Genomic DNA, 20,388 nt, shown 5'->3' with positions numbered 1-20,388 from the left:
ACTGAAAAAATCAGCTGAAAATTAGCATTAAAAAAACACAGCAAAAAATGCATAAAAAATGCCCAGTTTGAACCTACCCTAGTAGTCTTTTTTACCTATTGAAAACAATATGTAGTGCAAACAAAAACGCTGCAAAAATGCAGTAAAAACGCAATGTGTGAACTTAGCCTTACGGTGTTTACTGATCGAGTTAACAGTTTTTAGTTAACAGAGCTGACTTTTTAAACATCTTTATTTTCAATGGCATACAAGGGGGATGATTTGAACTTTAAGGTAGTTTTAAAAACTTTTTTTTTACTTTTCGCTGTTAGTTATTGCCCTTAAGAGACTTAAAGATGCGATTGTCTGATCGCCCGTGCTATATACAGTGACGCCAAAGCATCGCTGTATATTGCAGAAATCACAGGTTGTCCATGACAGGCACAAGGGTCATCAGCTGAATCCTTGCTGTCATGGCAACCCATCGACAGCCCGCGATCACATAACGGGTGCTCTGATGGGCAAAAGAATGCTGCGCACGCATGTCAGTGCCGCATGTTAAATGCCGCTGTCAGACAGTGGCATTTAACGTGTGCCATACTTGTAAGGCGGATGTCATGAAGGCATCAAATACCTCAGGGCCCCCTTCCCCGCTGTGTCACCTAATTATCTGAGGGCCCCCTTCCCCGCTGTGTCACCTAATTATCTGAGGGCCCTCTTCCCCACTGTGTCACCTAATTATCCGAGGGCCCCGTTCCCCACTGTGTCAGCTAATTTCCCGAGGGCCCTGTTCCCCACTGTGTCACCTAATTATCCGAGGGCCCCGTTCCCCACTGTGTCAGCTAATTTCCCGAGGGCCCTGTTCCCCACTGTGTCACCTAATTATCCGAGGGCCCTGTTCCCCACTGTCAGCTAATTTCCTGAGGGCCCTGTTCCCCACTGTCAGCTAATTTCCTGAGGGCCCCCTTTTCCAGAGGTGAAACGGTGGGAGAGGGGGCCCACAGTAAATTAAAAGTGAAACAGTGGGGTCCACAGGAAATTAGGTGACACAGTGGTGGAGGGGGCCCTCAGCCAATTAGAACTTTTCCATGGGGGATCCCCACCTTGTGTCACCTCTAGTTTGCATGGGAGCCCCATCCCCTAACTGCCTGAGTGGCTGGAGGACTATGCTGCAGGCTGCCTGCAGGCATCATATATTTTACTTACAATCACACTGCTGCACTCATCAGAAGTATCCCTCAGCTCCTCTATGATATTGCTGTGTGGCTTAGGCAGGACAGCCAACCAATCGCAGCACAGCTCATTGCCTAAGCTGTGCTGTGAGGTCACACAAAGAAAACTAATGCTGATTGGCTGCATGTCAGCCAATCAGCATTAGACCACCTCGGTCCACAGTTTTGAAGAAGAGCTGGAGACACAGGCAAGAAACAGATGCCTGCAGAGTCAGCTGATGCGTGACTGAGTGCGTGTGTGTCAGCTGTGCCTCTGACTGTGCTGGCTGAAGTCAGGCCGGCACTCTGCACACGCACAGACGCTGCGCAACGCTGTTTGCACATCTTCAATAGAAGCCGGCAGTGATAGCAGGTGATGTGAAAGAGCTGCAGCGCAGCTGCATTTCACATCATTTGTACAGCCTGCTGCCTACTTGCCAGGGCCAGCTATAGAATAAAGTGTGCAGGGTAGTGCAGGGAGGAATGACGGAGGCAGGAGCTGGGGATGGGGGCGGGGCCCACCGGAGGATTCTCCGGTGTCCCGGTGCCCCAGTCCGACCCTGCCTCTGTCCTTGCCTCGATTTCCTTTCCACAAACTAAACAAAATTATGGTTAAGAATACTTTCCCGTTTCCACTCATCCCCAAGCTATAAAATCAGCTTTAGGCGTAAATATTTTCTAAGCTTGACGTTAGAGGGGCTTATAATTTGATACGTATCCTGGAGAGTGATGAGTGGAAAACAGAGTTTTAATGTTGGAGGGTTAATTTGAAAATCTTGCCATGCCTTTTGGGTTAATCAATGCATCTGCAGTCTTTCAGAACTTTATGAATGGCATTTGTTTCTGACATTATTGGAAGATTTATTGTGGTATACCTTGATAATATTCTAATTTTTTTTGGCCTGATCTAGATTCACCCTATGAGCAGGTTCAGTTTGTTTTACAGAAACTCAGGGAACATTCTTTGTTTGCTAAATTGGAAAAATTTACTTTTTCTGTTCAGGAAATATCATTGCTGGAGTTTATTGCATCAGCTGAAGGGTTTAAGATGGGCCCTGGGAAGGTGCAGGCTATAATTGATTGGATTCAACCTTGTGATCCGAAAGCATTGCAACAATTTTTAGGATTCGCTAATTACTATAGAAAATGTATTAGGTGTTTTTCTCAGATTGTTAAACCACTTACTGACTTCACACGTAAGGGAGCAGATCTGAAAGGAATACTGTGACTGATATACTACCACAGTACACGTGTTCCGCTATGTCCTGGATGAGTGAGGCAATGCAGCGCAAGGAAAGCTTACTGGGACGGGGCGCAACCGCTGACGTGCAGGACCTGTGGCATGTGACTGCAGGGGGTGGAAGCGGGGGGCAGAGCAAGCCACAGCACTCCCGGAGAAGACAGCGGAGGACGGCAGGCACCGACAGAACAAGAGAAGGTCAGGAGAGCCGAGGTCAAAACCAAGAGGTCAGCGAGGTCAGAAGTGAGGTACAAAAAAGGAATCAAATACAGGCCAAGTGTCAGAAACTGGAGAGGGCAGCAAAAGTACCAGGGTGGACAGGCAGAACAAGTAATCAGAACAGAGCAGAAGTCAAAAACCAGGTAGAACGAATGAGCAGTACAGAATCAATAGACAACAGCAAAAATGGGGGACAGAACCAGGTCAGCAACAAGATAATACACAAGAGCAGGCACAAGGCATAAGGACACAAGGGTCAAACTACTCAGCCCAGGGCAGAAGTATAACTGACAAAGACCAGAGCCCAGCTGAGGCCATATAAAGCCCTAACACAGCCAGAGAGAGACTGAAAAGTCTTAACCCCTGAGGTCCCAGCCAAAACTTCAAAACAAACCATGACTGACAAAATCTTAAGGTTTGGTCATTGGATACTGTTGGCTCCTTTGATAAATTAAAGGAGTGTTTCATGTCCGCTCCAGTTTTCATTCAACTCAATCTCCAGAAACCATTTATTGTAGAGGTAGTTGCCTTAGAGGTCAGGGTAAGGACTGTGACCATCTTGCAACCACGTGCATTTTTCTCTAGGAAATTTTCCTCTGGTGAGAGAAATTATGATGCTGGGAATCGCGAGCTGCTCCCTATCAAGTTAACGTCTGAAAAATGGAGAAATTTTTTGAGGGAGCTATTCATCCAGTTACTGTGGTGACAGATCATAAAAAATAGCTTATATTTAATCTGCTAAACATTTAGCCCCTAGACAGGCCATATGTTCCTTACTTTTTTTCTATAATACATTTTCCATAACGTTCAGATCGTGGTCTAAGAAGGTTGGGGCTGACACTTTGTCACACTGCCTTGATTCCATTTTTCAGCCAGAACCTCCATTCTCTATTCCTCTAGGAATCGTTATTTCTATGCCTTCAGAATTGGAAGCTGAAATTCATGAGGTCCAGCCATTGGCCCCATCCGCTACTCCTGACTCTAAATTATTTGTGCCTTTGTACAGTATCTAAAGGTACCTTCACACATAACGATATTGTTAACGATATCGTTGCTATTTGTGACGTAGCAACGATATCGTTAATGAAATCGTTATGTGTGACAGCGACCAACGATCAGGCCCCTGCTGGGAGATCGTTGGTCGCTGAATAAAGTCCAGAACTTTATTTCGTCGCTGGACTCCTCCTGACATCGCTGGATCGGCGTGTGTGACACCGATCCAGCGATGTCTTCACTGGTAACCAAGGTAAACATCGGGTAACTAAGCGCAAGGCCGCGCTTAGTAACCCGATGTTTACCCTGGATACCATGCTAAAAGTAAAAAAAAACACACTAGATACTTACCTACCGCTGTCTGTCCTCCAGCGCTGTGCTCTGCACTCCTCCTGTACTGGCTGTGAGCCGGAAAGCAGAGCGGTGACGTCACTGCTCTGCTTTCCGGCTCCCAGCCAGTACAGGAGGAGTGCAGAGAAGCAGAGCGCAGCGCTGGAGGACAGACAGCGGTAGGTAAGTATGTAGTGTTTGTTTTTTTTTACTTTTAGCATGGTAACCAGGGTAAACATTGGGTTACTAAGCGCGGCCCTGCGCTTAGTTACCCGATGTTTACCCTGGTTACCGGCATCGTTGGTCGCTGGAGAGCGGTCTGTGTGACAGCTCTCCAGCGACCAAACAGCGACGCTGCAGCGATCCGGATCGTTGTCGGTATCGCTGCAGCGTCGCTTAATGTGAAGGGGCCTTAATGCAGGAGTTTCATGATTCCTTTTTAAGTGGTCACCCGGGGGTCACTGTTGCACAGAAAGCTGTTGATAGACTTTTTTGGTGACTGTCCATGCTTAACAATCTTAATGATTTTGTATCTGCTTGTTAGGTTCTGTCATGACCGGCCGGCCGGGGAATTGGCTCCATTGCCAATTCCAGCAAGGACGTGGACTCATTTGTCCATGGATTTCATTACTGATTTGCCTTGGTGGTTTGCCTTTGGTGGAAAAACTGTCATTTGGGTGGTAGTTTACCGATTCAGTAGCCAAGATCACTTTGTTCCTTTATCTGGGTTACCTAATGCTGAAACACTTTCCAGGTTATGTATCAGTCATGTGGTGAGATTGCATGGCATTCCTTTGAACATTGTTTCAATGTTACAATTTGTTTCTATATTCTGGAAAATAGTAGGAAATTGGGCATTGATTTGTCGTTTTCCTTTTCTTACTACCCTTAAACCAACAGTCAGACATAGAGGACGTATCAATTCATAGAACAAATTTAAAGATGTTTTGTTGTAGCTCAACAGAAGAACTGGTCCTCATTTTTGCTTCTTGCTGAGTTTGCCTTTTAACAGTTCGGTTAATCAGACCACTTGAACCTCGCCTTTCTTTTGTAATTATGGTTTTCATCCTCATTTTGGTGAATTCGCTAGGTTGAGTTCTGGATGTCCTGAAGTAGAGGCAACTTGGGGATGTCTGGAGGGAGGTTAAGAGGAATACTGGGGTGGCTCAATTTCCTTAAAAATGTAAGGCTAATAGGAAACGTTCAGTGGGTTCCACTTTCAAAGTTAGTGATAAGAGGTTTGGTTATCATCCAAGAATAATAGGCTAAAAGTACCTTCGGTGAAGTTGGGTCCTAAATGTATTGGCCGATATGCAACTCTAGAGGTAGTCAATCCAATTGCCCTAGGATAAAAGCTTCCACAGTACCTTCATGTCTCCATTTTTTTCCACAGATCCCTGTGAAAGATGTTTGCCCCTTCGGTGTTGTCTGCCTTATCCCTGCCTATTCCAGCCTCTGTTGATGGAGGTTTGGAGTACAAGGTGCAGAGGATCGTGGATTCTCAGAGGGTCTGAAATTCCCTCCAATATCTTGTTCATTGGAGAGGATACGGACCCAAGGAGAGATCCTGGGTTCCATCTTGTTCAGTGAAAGCTGATCGTTTGGTCAGGGCTTTTCATCGTAGGTTTCCTGAGAAACCTGGGGGTCCGGTGGCCCTCCTTATAAGAGCTGGTACTATCACAATTCCTCCGCTCAGAGCATCTGGGACTCAGTGATGGACAGCGCTGTAATCATATCATGTGCTGGAGCGTGTTGAGCTGTTGGTGCCTTGATTGACAGCTCAGTTCAGAGACTTGGAGGTTCAGAGATTTCTCCAGGTGCTCCTTTTTCTTAGTAATTGCCCTGCTATTTAAATGAGCTGTCTGGCCCAGATCACTTCCAGACAACAGCTTATGCTCTCTGACGTGTGTTTGCCTGATTCCTGTACTGGGAGTTCTGATCTACTGCTTCCTGACCTTTGGACAATGTTTTGATTACCCATTTGTTATTGCCCCTTTGCTTATCAACTATTTCTCTGGTATTCTGACCCTGGACCGTGATCTGACTTACGCCTTCATCTTTTCCTTAGTTTACTACTGATCAAAGGAACGATTTGACTTCTCTACCTTACAGCCCTTCTGTGAGTTGTGACTAGCGTCCCATTTGACTAGCATCACATATTGTATACAGAGCAATAAAGAAGCACTGTGTATTCAGTTATAGGAATTGCTAAAAGAGCTTCTTCCTCTAAATCAAGTGGTCAAGTGATCGCTGGATGTAGGGAAGGAGCAGAAGCTGCTAGGTCCTAGAAGTCACCTCTATTACGCTGCCAGGAAGCTAAATTTGAACTGTAACTTGGGCTAATTTACCAGCCCCAACTACAGGGGAAATCTGGTAAAAGAAAAGTATTTGAGTGCTAAAATGGCTCAAAAAAAGTATTTTATGAGGCTCAATAAGTGAAATAAATAAAAAATAAATAAGTAGATTAAAAAAATCATGAAACATTTAAAGAAAGAAAAAGCTCCTGCCAATCCAAATAGCTGTTACTAGCCTTGCCCCCACTGAAAAAAAAATGTCTCTGATCAGTGGCGTAGCTACCGGTGGACAGAGGGGGTGGTCACCCTGGGTCCCGCGCTCTGAGAGGGCCCACCTAGAGCTATGCTATTGTAACTGTATTGGCATGCACAGCGCTCCTATATAGTTACATTCTGCGGCAAAGTAGGAAATCATTCTCCCTGCTCGGCCACCCGGACGCTCTGGGGCCCCAGAGCAGGGGGGTCCCGGTGCCATTAGTGAGCCCCCGTCCATCATCGCAAGTGCAACTGTTTAGGCTAGATGCCGATACAGTTGACCGCATTGATAAGAGCTGAAAAAAATTATTTTAAAATCTGAAATGTTGGCCTACTAAAATGTATATTCAATAAATGCACTTAATACTTGGTTGGGGCTCTTTTTGCATCAGTTACTGCATCAATGGGGCTTGGCATGGAAGCGATCAGCCTGTGGCACTGCTGAGGTATTATGGAAGCCCAAGTTGCTTTGATAGCAACATTCAACTTGTCTGCATTGTTGGGTCTGGTGTCTCTCATTTTCCTCTTGACAATATCCCATAGATTCTCTATGGGGTTAAGGTCAGGTGAGTTTTCTGGCCAATGCAGCACAGTGATACTGATGTTTTTAAACCAGGTATTGGTACTATTGTTAGTGTGGACAGGTTCCCAGTCCTGCTGGAGAATTGAATTTCCATTTCCGAAAAGCTTGTCGGCAGAGGGAAGCATGAAGTGCTCTAAAATTTCCTGGTAGACGACTGCGCTGACTTTGGGCACAGGTCCTTGAAATGGAAGCTGTTTGATATAAAAGGGCCCTGCTTCTGTAACTGGTGTGACTTTACAGGAAGTCAGCCCAGGAACCACAATTCCAGCAGGTGGAATACAGATCCGCTACACTGCCCATCACGGAGCCCACAAAGTTGTTTGGAGAACCCAGGTTCTGACAATCGTGTCACCTGGCCACATACCTCACTGTGCTCCGTCATCTGCCTAAGCTTGCCACTGCCTCTTCTCTGTGGGTGCCTGTCAAAAGCAGGGTGCGATCGGTTGGGGTAGTTGGCCTTTGATGCCCCAAAGTTGCGGATAGTGAGCCAGCAAAAGAGTGATACTCTGTCATTTGATCAATCTTGTGTACTTGCTGGAAATGTACTATATGATGTTCACTGTTGGTGACCCAATAAAGTCTTACCAGAATGTGGTAACCTCACCCTGTGTTGTCTGAGTAGTGTCCTGCCCACAGGGAAGGAGTACAGGCCATGGCCCGTTTGATTTTTCTAAAGACAGCCAGGCCAGCGGACGAGAGCACCCACCAAACATCGCATTGTGTCTCTGCAGCGGGCTCAGCGTCAGAGCCCGCATCAAAGGCAGGGACACAAACATGGATAAACGGCTTGGTATTTAACTGGCTACTTAATCAATTGTTGCTGTAAAAATCTAAAAGTGATAATATTGATCACACGCTATTTTCTCACAGAATGGTCTCCCATCACCAGAGAAGTCTTACATTTTTAATGGGGACTTCGTAGACAGAGGGAAACAATCGGTAGAAATCTTGATGATCCTTTTCGCATTCTTACTGGTTTACCCTAAGGATGTTCATTTGAACAGAGGAAATCATGAAGACTATTTGGTTAATTTAAGGTAAGATTTGTGAAAACATAAACATGAAATAAAGTTTGTGCTTTCAACATTTATTTAAATTTGTTTTCTTTCTTGAGATATGGATTCACGAAAGAAGTAATGAAAAAATATAAGGTATGTCTACTGAAATGCAGCTCTTATGAAGCAAGTCAATTATCTAAAAGCGAAAGATGTATGGCAAAAGTTTACAATCTGAAATTACCAGCTTTGTTTCGGTACTTTACTCACTAGCAAAAACAAATGTATTAAAGGTCTTTAGTTGTACAATAAAAATGTTAAAATAAATGTTTATGTGATTGAACTCCTGTGCTGAAATCTTAATGCTTGAAGTGACAGTTCCAATTCTGTATGCCTCATAGATTTGATGTCATGCATTAATACTTCTATCAGACTAAGTTTAATCACAAACTAACTTAATTTAAGCATCTTTGAAATAAATATTTACTTTATACCAAACTTAAATAGAAGCAGGAATATATAGGTATGTGTGGTCATTGAGGGCAGGTGGTATGGCAATGAACCAAATCCTATAATAGTGCCTCCTTGAGTTATTCACCTGTAAATATAAGCATACAATTCCAGAATTTCCCCTAATAATTTTTTAAAGATGTTTGACAAGGTTATAACTAGTACTAGTATGTGAGTAGAGAAAGTAGAACAATAAATTTAATGTGAGCAAACCAGTTATCTTTTGCAAAAAAAAATGTCTAGTTCATATTTAGATGTCCTTGGTTTCCTTCATGGAAATCTTAGGCTGCCATCACACTAGCAGTATTTGGTCAGTATTTTACATCAGTATTTGTAAGCCAAAACCATGAGTGGAACAATTAGAGGAAAAGTGTAATAGAAACATATGCACCACTTCTGTATTTATCACCCACTCCTGGTTTTGGCTTACAAATACTGATGTAAAATACCGACCAAATACTGCTAGTGTGACGGCGGCCTTAAAATTGATTCACAATGCAAATAAGATAGTGTGTACAGATGAACTATGGATCCTGCAAATAATGCACCACACTCCACTTAATCAAATATGTATTATGTATTAGAAATATTAAAGACATATTGCATTATGTTAAAGTATATGTGTAGTCGAGAAATACAAAATCTAGAAGGAAATCTAATAAAGTATGTGTACATATATTTCCAGTAAAATTTTATTTTTAATAGCTTAATAAAAAATACCAACCCAGTGAAAAAAAAGGGTATATTCCCCAAAAATTTGTGACCTACAATAAAATAACCTGCAGGTACCCTATACTAGGCCTAGTTTACACCTGCCTAGCTGTGGAGGTTGGCACCCTAGAAACGATTTTGGCACCCCCACTCAACGTGGGCTGTCCCTCACTGCCCTATTCCAACCCTTTTGATACAGGTGGGAAAACAATTTGATGATATTGCAGAGATGAAAACGGTTAGTTATACTAGTCCCTGCAATACAAAAAAACGGGTAACCAAACAGGTAGCAAAAAGATATAAACATATAAAATCGTCCAATTTCATGAAAGAAACCCCATAATCACAGCAATTTGCCACATAATACTTATAATTTTCATAGTCCTATTTCAGACAGGCTGAAAACACTTAAAATATCAGTAACAACCATATTCCCAGGTGAAGGCAATAGCTACCCAGGAAAAACGAAGTGCAGAGGAAAAAGTGTAGTTAAAATTTATGTTTATTTAACAAATAATAAAAACATATTAGTTACATCTACTATGTAAGGGGAGGGGAAGACAGGGGGAATATATGCCACCAGACAAACACTGGGGAGACGAACCTATTCTGGCCCCTGTATAATTAGAGCCCCAAATGATAATGTGAATGTACATCCAGTACATGCAGATAAAGAGCACAGTATGGCACAGAGATGATCTCCACACTAAGGATATGGGTACTATATGACCATAGACGAGTAACACTCCAAGCAAACAACACATGAGAGTCCTAAGTTTAAATCCAGTAGAGCAGGAAATGCTAACAAGCTGGAAGGTGGATTCCCAGTGAAGAAATGTAAAAGAAAAAGTTCCTGTTAGGGAATAAGCGATAGCAAGGAGATCTAAACGGCTGGTCACACAATTGTTTACCTGTATGGAGGTGCACAGCAGTGCAGGGGCCCAGATGGCGAGCAGTAGGCACGGATCCCCGGGCGCCCGACAAGCGCTGTTTCGCCTTAGCTTCTTCTATAGGGGGCGAGGGTCCGTTTAGATCTCCTTGCTATCGCTTATTCCCTAACAGGAACTTTTTCTTTTACATTTCTTCACTGGGAATCCACCTTCCAGCTTGTTAGCATTTCCTGCTCTACTGGATTTAAACTTAGGACTCTCATGTGTTGTTTGCTTGGAGTGTTACTCGTCTATGGTCATATAGTACCCATATCCTTAGTGTGGAGATCATCTCTGTGCCATACTGTGCTCTTTATCTGCATGTACTGGATGTACATTCACATTATCATTTGGGGCTCTAATTATACAGGGGCCAGAATAGGTTCGTCTCCCCAGTGTTTGTCTGGTGGCATATATTCCCCCTGTCTTCCCCTCCCCTTACATAGTAGATGTAACTAATATGTTTTTATTATTTGTTAAATAAACATAAATTTTAACTACACTTTTTCCTCTGCACTTCGTTTTTCCTGGGTAGCTATTGCCTTCACCTGGGAATATGGTTGTTACACATAATACTTATGACAGAATCAGGGCTCAGATATATCTCCTAAAAAGAGGGATGACCATGATAAATAATTTTGAGGCGTAACCTAATAGCATCAATCAAAAAAACCCCTCACACTCACTTTTGTCGATATATTAATACTTACCACAAAAAAATATGCCATATTGACAAAATTCAGCCCAGACATAATCCAGATAAACATGATAGCACAACCAGGAGTATACTCAGGTTAATTGGATGCACCCCAGTATAGGGTACCTGCAGGTTAGTTTATTGTAGGTCACACATTTTTTGGAATACACCCTTTATTCACTGGGCTGGTGTTTTTTTATTAAGCTATTAAAAGTAAAATTTTACTGGAAATATATGTACACATAAAGTATATGTGTACCATGGAAACACATAAGCGGCATATAGTGGTAAAGTACTTGATCATGTAGCCAACATATTCTATGTAAGATAGTAGATCTATCTTAGAATAAATAAATATTATGCATATGCAGTTGTGTTTATTATACATGGTAGTATGTTAAATAACGCATGAACCATATTATGAATGATAGTTACCTGAATCTAACAATATATGACCACACCCCGATGCGCGATTCACACTCAGCTTTCTCAAGGGGATGTCTTAGTGTGCCGTCATCATTTGGCCAATCTTTCTGCTCGTGCACTTAATCGTAATGAACACTTACCCCAAACTACGTCCTATTCACTTGCATTGTTTAGAATACCACCGCGTTTGATTATTCACAGTGAAGACCCTATGCCGTGTCAGCGTATAGGAAGTGTATAACTAAGTTCAACGGTAAGGCGACACATGACTGCGCACAGTACATCACACAGGTCACGTGCCCGCTTAAAGGAACTCTGTCACCTGAATTGGATTGAAGTTCAATCATGCCTTGCGCAGGCATGTACTACGGAGGACAGAGAATGAACTTCAATCCAATATTGCAGCCAGCATGCAGCCGGCGGGTAAGGAAAGGGTGAATCAAACACCCGAAAACCCCACCCCTATGGCTGAAGATTGTTCCCTCCAAATTCAGGTGACAGAGTCCCTTTAAGTGAAATCAGATCAGTTTAACCATCAATGTTCCACTATTGTATTAATTCATGGAGTTACAGAAACCAATGACATAAATATAAATAGTGCAAGAGAGTTTAAATAAGTGTATTGGACCCAAAATAACAAGAGTTTACTTATATACAAGAGTGCAAAGAAACAACATATCATATGTTATATAAGATATATTATAATATATTAGATATCTTGGAAATCTTCTAACAGAATATTCTTGTTTTGTGACCTTAAAGTTTCATGGGAAAAAAATTCTGAAAATGCTACAAAATGTTTTTAGCTGGCTTCCGTTGGCTACAATAATAGATCAAAAAGTACTGGTTACACATGGAGGAGTGTCTGACTCTACAAATTTGGAGATTTTGTCAAAGATTGAACGACACAAGGTAAGACATTTCATAATAATCCCAAAAGATAGCTTCCTTGCAGTGTGTTTCCATTTTTATGTATAACCATTATGATATATATATTTATTTCCGATCACTATGTTTGCCTTATAACACATGTAGGGCTAGAGCTTTTCAAACACCACACTTCAAACTTTTAATGCATAGTCAGGGTGCTACACCTCATACAAGGATGGGAACAGGAACTTTTTTAAGAGGGCATACATCTGAAGACTGTCAATACAGTAAGCATTTACTTGCTGGATATTACCTTCCATTCCATGCTACCAATTTGTTCTGAATTACATTAGTATAATATAGTTATATATGAGGAGAAATATACTTCTCAAGTTTCATATGTGGACTGTATCTATACTTCTCAGTACACGTAGTGGCATTGTTGTCTGTTGCTGTTCATTACTGGGGTTCCTTGGGCAAATCTTTATATGGCGGATTTCACTATATATAATCTCAGTTAAAAAAAAGTTGGGTAGCTCTGTAAAATATAAAGAGAGCAAAAATGTAATGATTGAGAAATGTCTTACAGCCATATTTTATTCTCAACAGAACATAGATCACATTTAAAAAGGTGAAAAAAAAACTAATTTAGAAATTGAAAGCAGCAACACATCTCAAACAAATTTGGACAGGTTTAACAAAAGGCTGGAAATGTAAGTGGTAGTAATGAAACCTAGCTGGAGAGTAAATTTTCACCTGTGTATTAAAAGGGCATGTTAGAGAGGCAGAGTATCTCAGATGTAAAGATGGTCAGAGGTTCACCAATCTGTGAACAACTGCACCTAAAAATTTTAGAAAAATGTTCATCAATGTAAAATTTTAAAGACTTTGAACATCCCACCATATAATGTGCAAAATATCATCATTATGTAGAAATCTATGTGCACAGGGGAGAAGATCAGCTGTTAACATTGTCTGTTTCCACAGTTCGCTATGTAATCCACAAATGCAAGTTAAAGCTCTATTATATAAAGAAGAAAGCTATATATTAACACAATCCAGAAACACTGCCATCTACTCTGAGCCAAAGATCATTTAAAATGGATTGAGGCAAAATGGAAAACTGTTATGTGGTCAGCTGAATCAAAATGTGAACTTCTTTATGTAAACCGCATATGATGTGTCCTGCGGATTAAAGATGAGCAGGACAATCCAGCTTGTTATCAATGCAGAGTTCAAAAGACTGCATCTATAATGGCATGGGGTTACATTTGTGGCCATGGCGTGGGCAGCTTACACCTCTTTAGATGCACTATTAATGCTGAGACTTATACAGAGGTTTTAGAACAACATATCCTCCCATCCAGACAATGTATATCTCAGGAACAGTCTTGCATATTTCCGCAATACAATGGTAAACCAAATACTGCATCTATCACTACAGCATGGCTTTGCAGTAGAAGAGTGTAAGAAAAACAAGGGATGCTACGCAATGGTAGACATGGACCTGTCCCAACCTTTTAGACGTGTTGCTGCCATAATTTTCTAAATAAGGTTATTTTTTCAAATGAAATGTAAAAATGTCTAACTTTCACCGTTTTATATGTGTTCTGTGTGCTGTTGTGAATAAAATGTCTATAAGAGATTTACAAATATTGTTTTCTCACATCACATGCCAGCACAACAGGAGGTTGCCCTAATAGTGAAAGGAAACAGAAAAAGGTTAAATAGTCCCTCCCCATCTCCTATCCTCAGTAATTTTTCTTGTCCCTAAAGGTATGAAGAGGTCATCCTGGTGCTCTGTTGTGGGCAGCAGACACTGGTGGGAAAATGCCTGGATTCACTGGGCAGTTAGGTTGATTGTGCTGCCTTCCATCTCTACCAACTGCTCCAGTGTTCCCGATGATCAGGACCTCTCTTTTCTTCTTACCCTCCGAGCAATGCTGAATGGAGGTAGGCTGGGGTTCTCCCGTAGCTCCCCAGACTCTCTCCTCCTTCCTTTCCATGGTGGCATGCAGTGAGCATGCAGCGGGGAACTGATGTGGGAAGTCAGTTTCCTTCAGCTGACGTCTCTTCAGGTTGTGTTCCATCGTGGAACGCACGGTGGTTTCCAGCCCTTCGGGCAGGAAAACAGTGAATTGGGAGGAAAATAACACCAATGGTCTGCAGATATTCCTCAGCCTAGGCATCCTACAAGAAGGGAAGGAGTTGCATCTGAGGGATGGTGCTGCGCTGGGTCACGGTCACTTCGCTATAAGTGACCCTGACAGAAGACACCCTAAGGTAGGACCGATCCTTTATATCCATGGATGCTGCATTTTCTCTTCGCTCTACAACTGCTGAACCCAGCACGAACCCAAGCCCACCAAGTAATTCTGGGGTGGATAAACCCCACTTTTGGGAGTAGAATATTGTTATTACTGCCTTCTTCCCTTTTTTTAAGGGGAGCAAGGATCGTACACCAAAAGCTAGAGCTAAATCTACGGGACATAAATATGCCATTTGTAAAAAGCAGCTTTCATCCCCCATAAAAATAATTACAGTATGTCAAGAGTGCATAGAAAAGATTTTGAGGGATGAAAAGCCAGAGCTAACGGAGATGGTACATTAGGAAATTTAGACTTCCCCAGCCTCTTTCTCTCAATCGGTTTGTCTGACCCCATCTGTGACCAAAAAGAGTAGATCAGTTTAGTGGAGAGTTCAGACTCAGAAGAAACCCATGCATCAATCCCTGAAGATTGGCTGGAAGAAGAAAAATTATCCCCAACTCAGAGCTTTGACCGGGAAGCCAAAAAATATTTTTCTTCTGAGGACATGGAGGAACTCCGTACAACAGTAAAAAATTCAATGGAAGTTGAGGAAGAAAAAACACCTCGAACAGTCCAACATTAAATGTTTGGGTGATTGATATGAAAAAAGAAGATGGTGTTCCTGGTTCATAACAATATTCAGAGTTTTATTCTGGATGAATGGGAGTTCCTAGAGAAGAGTTAATAATAATAATAATCTTTATTTTTATATAGCATTAACATATTACGCAGCACTTTACAGTTTTTGAACACATTATAATCGCTGTCCCTGATGTGGCTCACAATCTAAATTCCCTTTCATTATGGCTTTGGAAACCCACGCAAACACGGGGGTGTTATCCTTGGTGGGTTTTTATATAGCATTAACATATTACGCAGCGCTTTACATTTTTTGCACACGTTATCGCTTTCCCCGATGGGGCTCACAATCTAAATTCCACCTGTGTGGCAAGATCCATGTTCCAATGGTCTTTGGAATGTGGGAGGAAACCGGAGACCCCGGAGGAAACCCACAAAAACACAGGGAGAACATACAAACTCCTTGCATATTTGAGGTGCTAACCACTGAGCCACCGTGCTATTTGGGTATTCCGGGTGATCTGAACGGAAGAATTCAGATAGAAGAGATAGCTAAGGCTTGGTCTGAAATTCCCAAAATTGACATCCAGGGCATTAAGGCAGCTGCTAGGAAAGCAACTCTGCCATTAGAGGGTTCTTCACAAATTTAAAGCTCAATGGATCGGAAGATGGATAGACTTTTGAGGAAAGCATGGGAAGCTTCAAAGTCATCATTAACAACAAATGTAGTGTCCACCTGTGTGGCAAGATCCATGTTCCAATGGTTGAATGAACTTGAGGCTCACCTGAGCAAGGGAACTCCCAGAGTAGATTTACCAGCTTCCTTACCTCTACTTCAAAAGGCTTTGGGGTTCCTAGCAGATGCCTTACCAGAGTCAGTCTGAGTAACTGCTAAGTCTTCTGTGTTATCAAAACACAACAAGACGAGCACTTTGTCTGGATATGTAAAACGAAGATATTGCATCCAAATCCAAACTTTGCCCCATACCCTTCCAAGGTGAGCTATTAGAAAAAGCATCTGATAAAAAGAAGTCACTACCTGAGCCAAAAGTCATCAGGCGAAGATCCTTTTGACCATCACTGACCCAACCTCCACAGTACAGAGGGAAGGGGAAGAAGTGACACTGGAGTTACCACAGAGGGGGAAGGGATAGGAACATTTTTTTTTTTTAAATCTGCACCAGGAAAGACTATAATGCCAGGCATGTAGGGGGCAGAATCTCAGTTCTTTTCCCAGTGGCAGATAATTTCCTCAGAGGAAAGGATTCTGGAATCCATCAGAGGGGTGGTAATTGAGTTCTCTGCCTGCCCTCTACAAAGCCTAAGAATAACCTCCTTTACATCTTAAGAGTTTGTGCACACATTCAGGTTTTTTCGCATCTTTTTTCGTGTTTTTTTTCGCGATAAAAACTCATTAAAAATGCATACATTATGCATTCTATCATTTAGAATGCATTCTGCAATTTCTGTGCACATGATGCGTTTTTTTCCACGAAAAAAAACGCATCACGGTAAAAACAGCAGCATGTTCATTAATTTTGCAGATTTTCTGCGTTTTTCCCGCTATTCTATGCATTTGGAAAAAACGCAAGAAAAAACGCATCAAAAACGCGAAAAAAATGTGAAAAAAACGCATGCGGATTTCTGGCAGAAATGTCAGGTTTTTGTCAGGAACATTTCTGCCAGAAATCCTGACGTGTGCACACAGCCTAAAAGCAGATTCTGATGCCTGGGCTCAAAGATCTGCAGATGTCAGAGGTTATCTCACCAGTTCCAGAAGTAGAGCACGGCAGAATTCATTATTTTGACCTTTTTCTAATAAAGAAACCAAGATAAGAAAAGCAAGGCTGGAATTGGGCAGGTTAACCTTTGCGAAGGACGTATGAATCAAGCCGCATACAAGGTTATCCTGGAAAAACCGTTGATTCCTTCTGCTCAGGCAATGTTGCCCAACTCTGAGGACTGTTTTTTCCAGCAGGACAATGCGCCGTGCCACACAGCTAGGTCAATCAAGGTGTGGATGAAGGACCACCACATCAATTTCCTGTCAGCCCAATCTCCAGACCTGAACCCCATTGAAAACCTCTGGGATGTCATCAAGAGGAAGATGGATAGTCACAAGCCATCAAACAAAGAAGAACTGCTTAAATTTTTGTACCAGGAGTGGCATAAGGTCACGCAAAAGCAGTGTGAAAGACTGGTGGAAAGCATGCCAAGATGCATAAAAGCTGTGATTAAAATCATGGTTATTCCACAAAATACTGATTTCTGAACTCTTCCTGAGTTAAAACATTAGTATTTTTGTTTCTAAATGATTATGAACTTGTTTTTTTTTTATTATTTGAGGTCTGCAAGCAATGCATTTTTTAGTAATTTTGACCATTTCTCATTTTCAGAAAATAAATACAAAATTTATTGCTTGGAACTTCGGAGACATGTTGTGAGTAGTTTATAGAATAAAAGAACAATTTACATTTTACTCAAAAATATACCTATAAAGAGAAAAAGACAAACTGAAAATTTTGCAGTGGTCTCTTAATTTTTGCCAGAGCTGTACATATAACGCTTCAGATCCTGACATCTCTGGGATGGTTGGTGAACCTTCAGAAGTCAGACTTAAATCCGTTTGCCAGAAAAGTTTTCCTGAGATTCCTTCTGGATTTTCGAGAATAGGCAACTTTTTTACCAAGAGACAAGCAAATACATATATGTAAGATCTAGAATTTCTGTTCTGCGAAATCAGAAGAAAATCTCTTCAAGGTTTGCAATGTCTGTCCTGGGATCCATGGCATCATGTATCCAAGCAGTACACTGGTCCCAGGCTCATACAAGAACTCTTCAAACTTATATTCTGTCCCGCTGGAAAATATCCCCTGAATCTCTAAACAGAAGAATTAATATGCCTGTCCAAGTGAAATCCTACCCTGGACTGTACTGTAACAATACTACAACAAACTATGGACCCATCTTTTCAGTTAGCCATTAAAAAGTATCAACCACTGACTCTCAATTCTAAATATTTTCCGTAGATTGGTGGCTCAATCTAGGAAATCTAGCAAAAGGAATTGGATTCAATTCCCGCTTACCACTATAATGACAGATGCCTGCAAAAATGGATGAAGAGCAATGGTCTCGAGACTCCTTTCAAGGGGTCTGGCCACAAGAGATAACTAGTCATTCAATTTCAGAGAGCTGAAAGCGGTAGAAGAGACCCTCAAGACTGCAGTATCATTACTTCAGGGAACACATGTTGAGATATATTCATATATTCTGACAACATGACAACAGTGGCTCACCTTAGTCACCAGGGACGTACAATATACAAGAATCTCAAGTCAATCTAAAAAAAAGCCTTCTCTTGGGCAGAGCAGCATCTTCTGTCTCCATCAGCACTCCATCTAAGCGGCTCCACCAACACACAAGCAGACTTCCTGAGCAGGAAAGACATATATTAGGGTGAGTGGAGTCTGAAGACCAAGATTTTTCAAATGATAACCAGGAATTAGGGCCATTCAGAGGTAAACTTATTTGCTAGCTGTCTAAATGCTAAAATAGGTCAATACTTCTTCCTAAATTCAAAGGACACCTGTGTGGCAGTGGACGCATTCATGTATCCCCGGGAATTCAAATTGGCTTAAGTTCCCCCCACCTCCCAATTCCCATCTTACCAAGAGTAGTGCAGAAGATCAAGACAGAGGGAGTTAGACATCCAGCTCAGCAAAATCTGTGTGTGGTTGCTTGGCTTCTGAAGCCAAAATCTTAAAGGCAGAAGGTCTATAAGACGGGGTCATAGGTACCCTTCAGAAGTGCAGAAAACAGATAACTAATACCATCTATGGAAAAATATGGAAGACCTTTATTTCATAGTACTGAGCTGTTCCTTGAGATCCGTTTCATCCAGACATAGCCAGAATCCTAGATTTCCTACAGGATAGTCTGGTGAGAGGCTTAAAACCTAGTACCCCTAAAGTCCAGATGTCAGCCTTAAGTTCCTTTTTCATCCAGTACCTGGCAAGTCATCATTGGACAAGAAGATTCATGACCGCAGCTTCCTGGTACACCTAAGAATCCCACCTTCGGACCTAAATATTGTCCTCAAGGGTCTAATTCTGCCTTCTTTTGAGATCATAGCTCCGGTGGTTTTAAATAAACTGTCCTGGAAGGCAGCTCTCCTAGTAGCTATAACATGGAAGACAGCTAGTGAACTGCAGGCCCTATCGATTTGGGAACAATATTTAAAGATCCTAGAAGACAGAATTGTACTCCGATCTTTTTTTGTCAAAGGTGACATCAGAATTCCTCATGTGTTTGGGAGATAGCCCTCCCGTCTTTTTGCCACGATCCAACAAACGACAGAGAAAAAAGAATTTCATTTGTTAGATGTATGGAGAACCATTCTTCACTATTTTTAACAGAGTCCTGGAGGAAGGACCAGAATCTCTTTGTACAATATTGTGGACAAAACAAAGGAAAAAAGACTTAGAAGTGTACGATAGCCAACTAACTGGATTAAGAATTGGATTGTGAAGCATATAGAATTCATAGAATTCAGTGTCTATTGCCTCCAGAGAAACTGAAAGCTCACTCCACAAGAGACATGTTGGTTTCCTGGGCCGAAAGGGCCAGCAGCTCCATCTAGCAGATCTGCAAAGCCGTTACCTGGTCCTCGGTCCATACCTTCTCTAAGCATTATAGATTAGTTTTAATGTCTAATAAAGAATCAGCCTTTGGGAGGTAAGTCCTCCAGGCAATCATCCCTGCCTGATAATATTCTCTGGTATTCTACCTGCTGTGCTGTTGTGGAGGGTTATGGGAGAAAATACAATTGGACTTACCGATAATTTCTTTTCTAGGAATCCTTAATGACAGCACTAGTAATTCCCGCCCTTCTGTTCATTATGTATTTCTTGGTGTTAAATAAATATTTAGAGCATTCATACTGGTGTGGTCCTTTAAATAAACACTGAGGATAGGAGGTGGGGAGGGGCTATTTAACCCCATTGTGTTTCCTATTCCTACTAGGGCGAGGAGGCAACCTGTTGTGCTGTCTTGGAGGGCTCCTAGGAAAGGAATTATTGGGAAGTCTAATTCCATTTTCCCTGCATTTGACAAAGTGTCCCAGCTTCTTTGGAATTGAGGTTGAATATATTATAAATGTAAAAAGTTTTTTTCTTTACATTATTTTCCCTACACCCCTCTCACTCCCCTGGTTGCACACCAGTGGGGATATTATTGCCATCATTTTTACATTTTTTGCT

General features: G+C 41.8%; 1 protein-coding gene across 1 annotated transcript in view; it reads left to right on the top strand.

The window, feature by feature from the left end:
- Positions 1 to 20,388, top strand: part of PPEF2 (protein phosphatase with EF-hand domain 2) — a 139,076-nt gene that overhangs the window by 85,200 nt on the left and 33,488 nt on the right. The window contains exons 9-11 of the mRNA XM_069743398.1: positions 7,975 to 8,141; positions 8,219 to 8,255; positions 12,135 to 12,284. Coding sequence (XP_069599499.1) covers positions 7,975 to 8,141; positions 8,219 to 8,255; positions 12,135 to 12,284 — 354 coding nt within the window. The remainder of the gene's footprint in view (positions 1 to 7,974; positions 8,142 to 8,218; positions 8,256 to 12,134; positions 12,285 to 20,388) is intronic.

This window comes from Ranitomeya imitator, chromosome 1 (assembly GCF_032444005.1).
Source record: "Ranitomeya imitator isolate aRanImi1 chromosome 1, aRanImi1.pri, whole genome shotgun sequence".
NCBI classification, from domain to species: Eukaryota; Metazoa; Chordata; class Amphibia; order Anura; family Dendrobatidae; genus Ranitomeya; species Ranitomeya imitator.
Note: the sequence above shows the minus strand (reverse complement) of the source record. Positions and strands in the feature narration are given on the sequence as shown.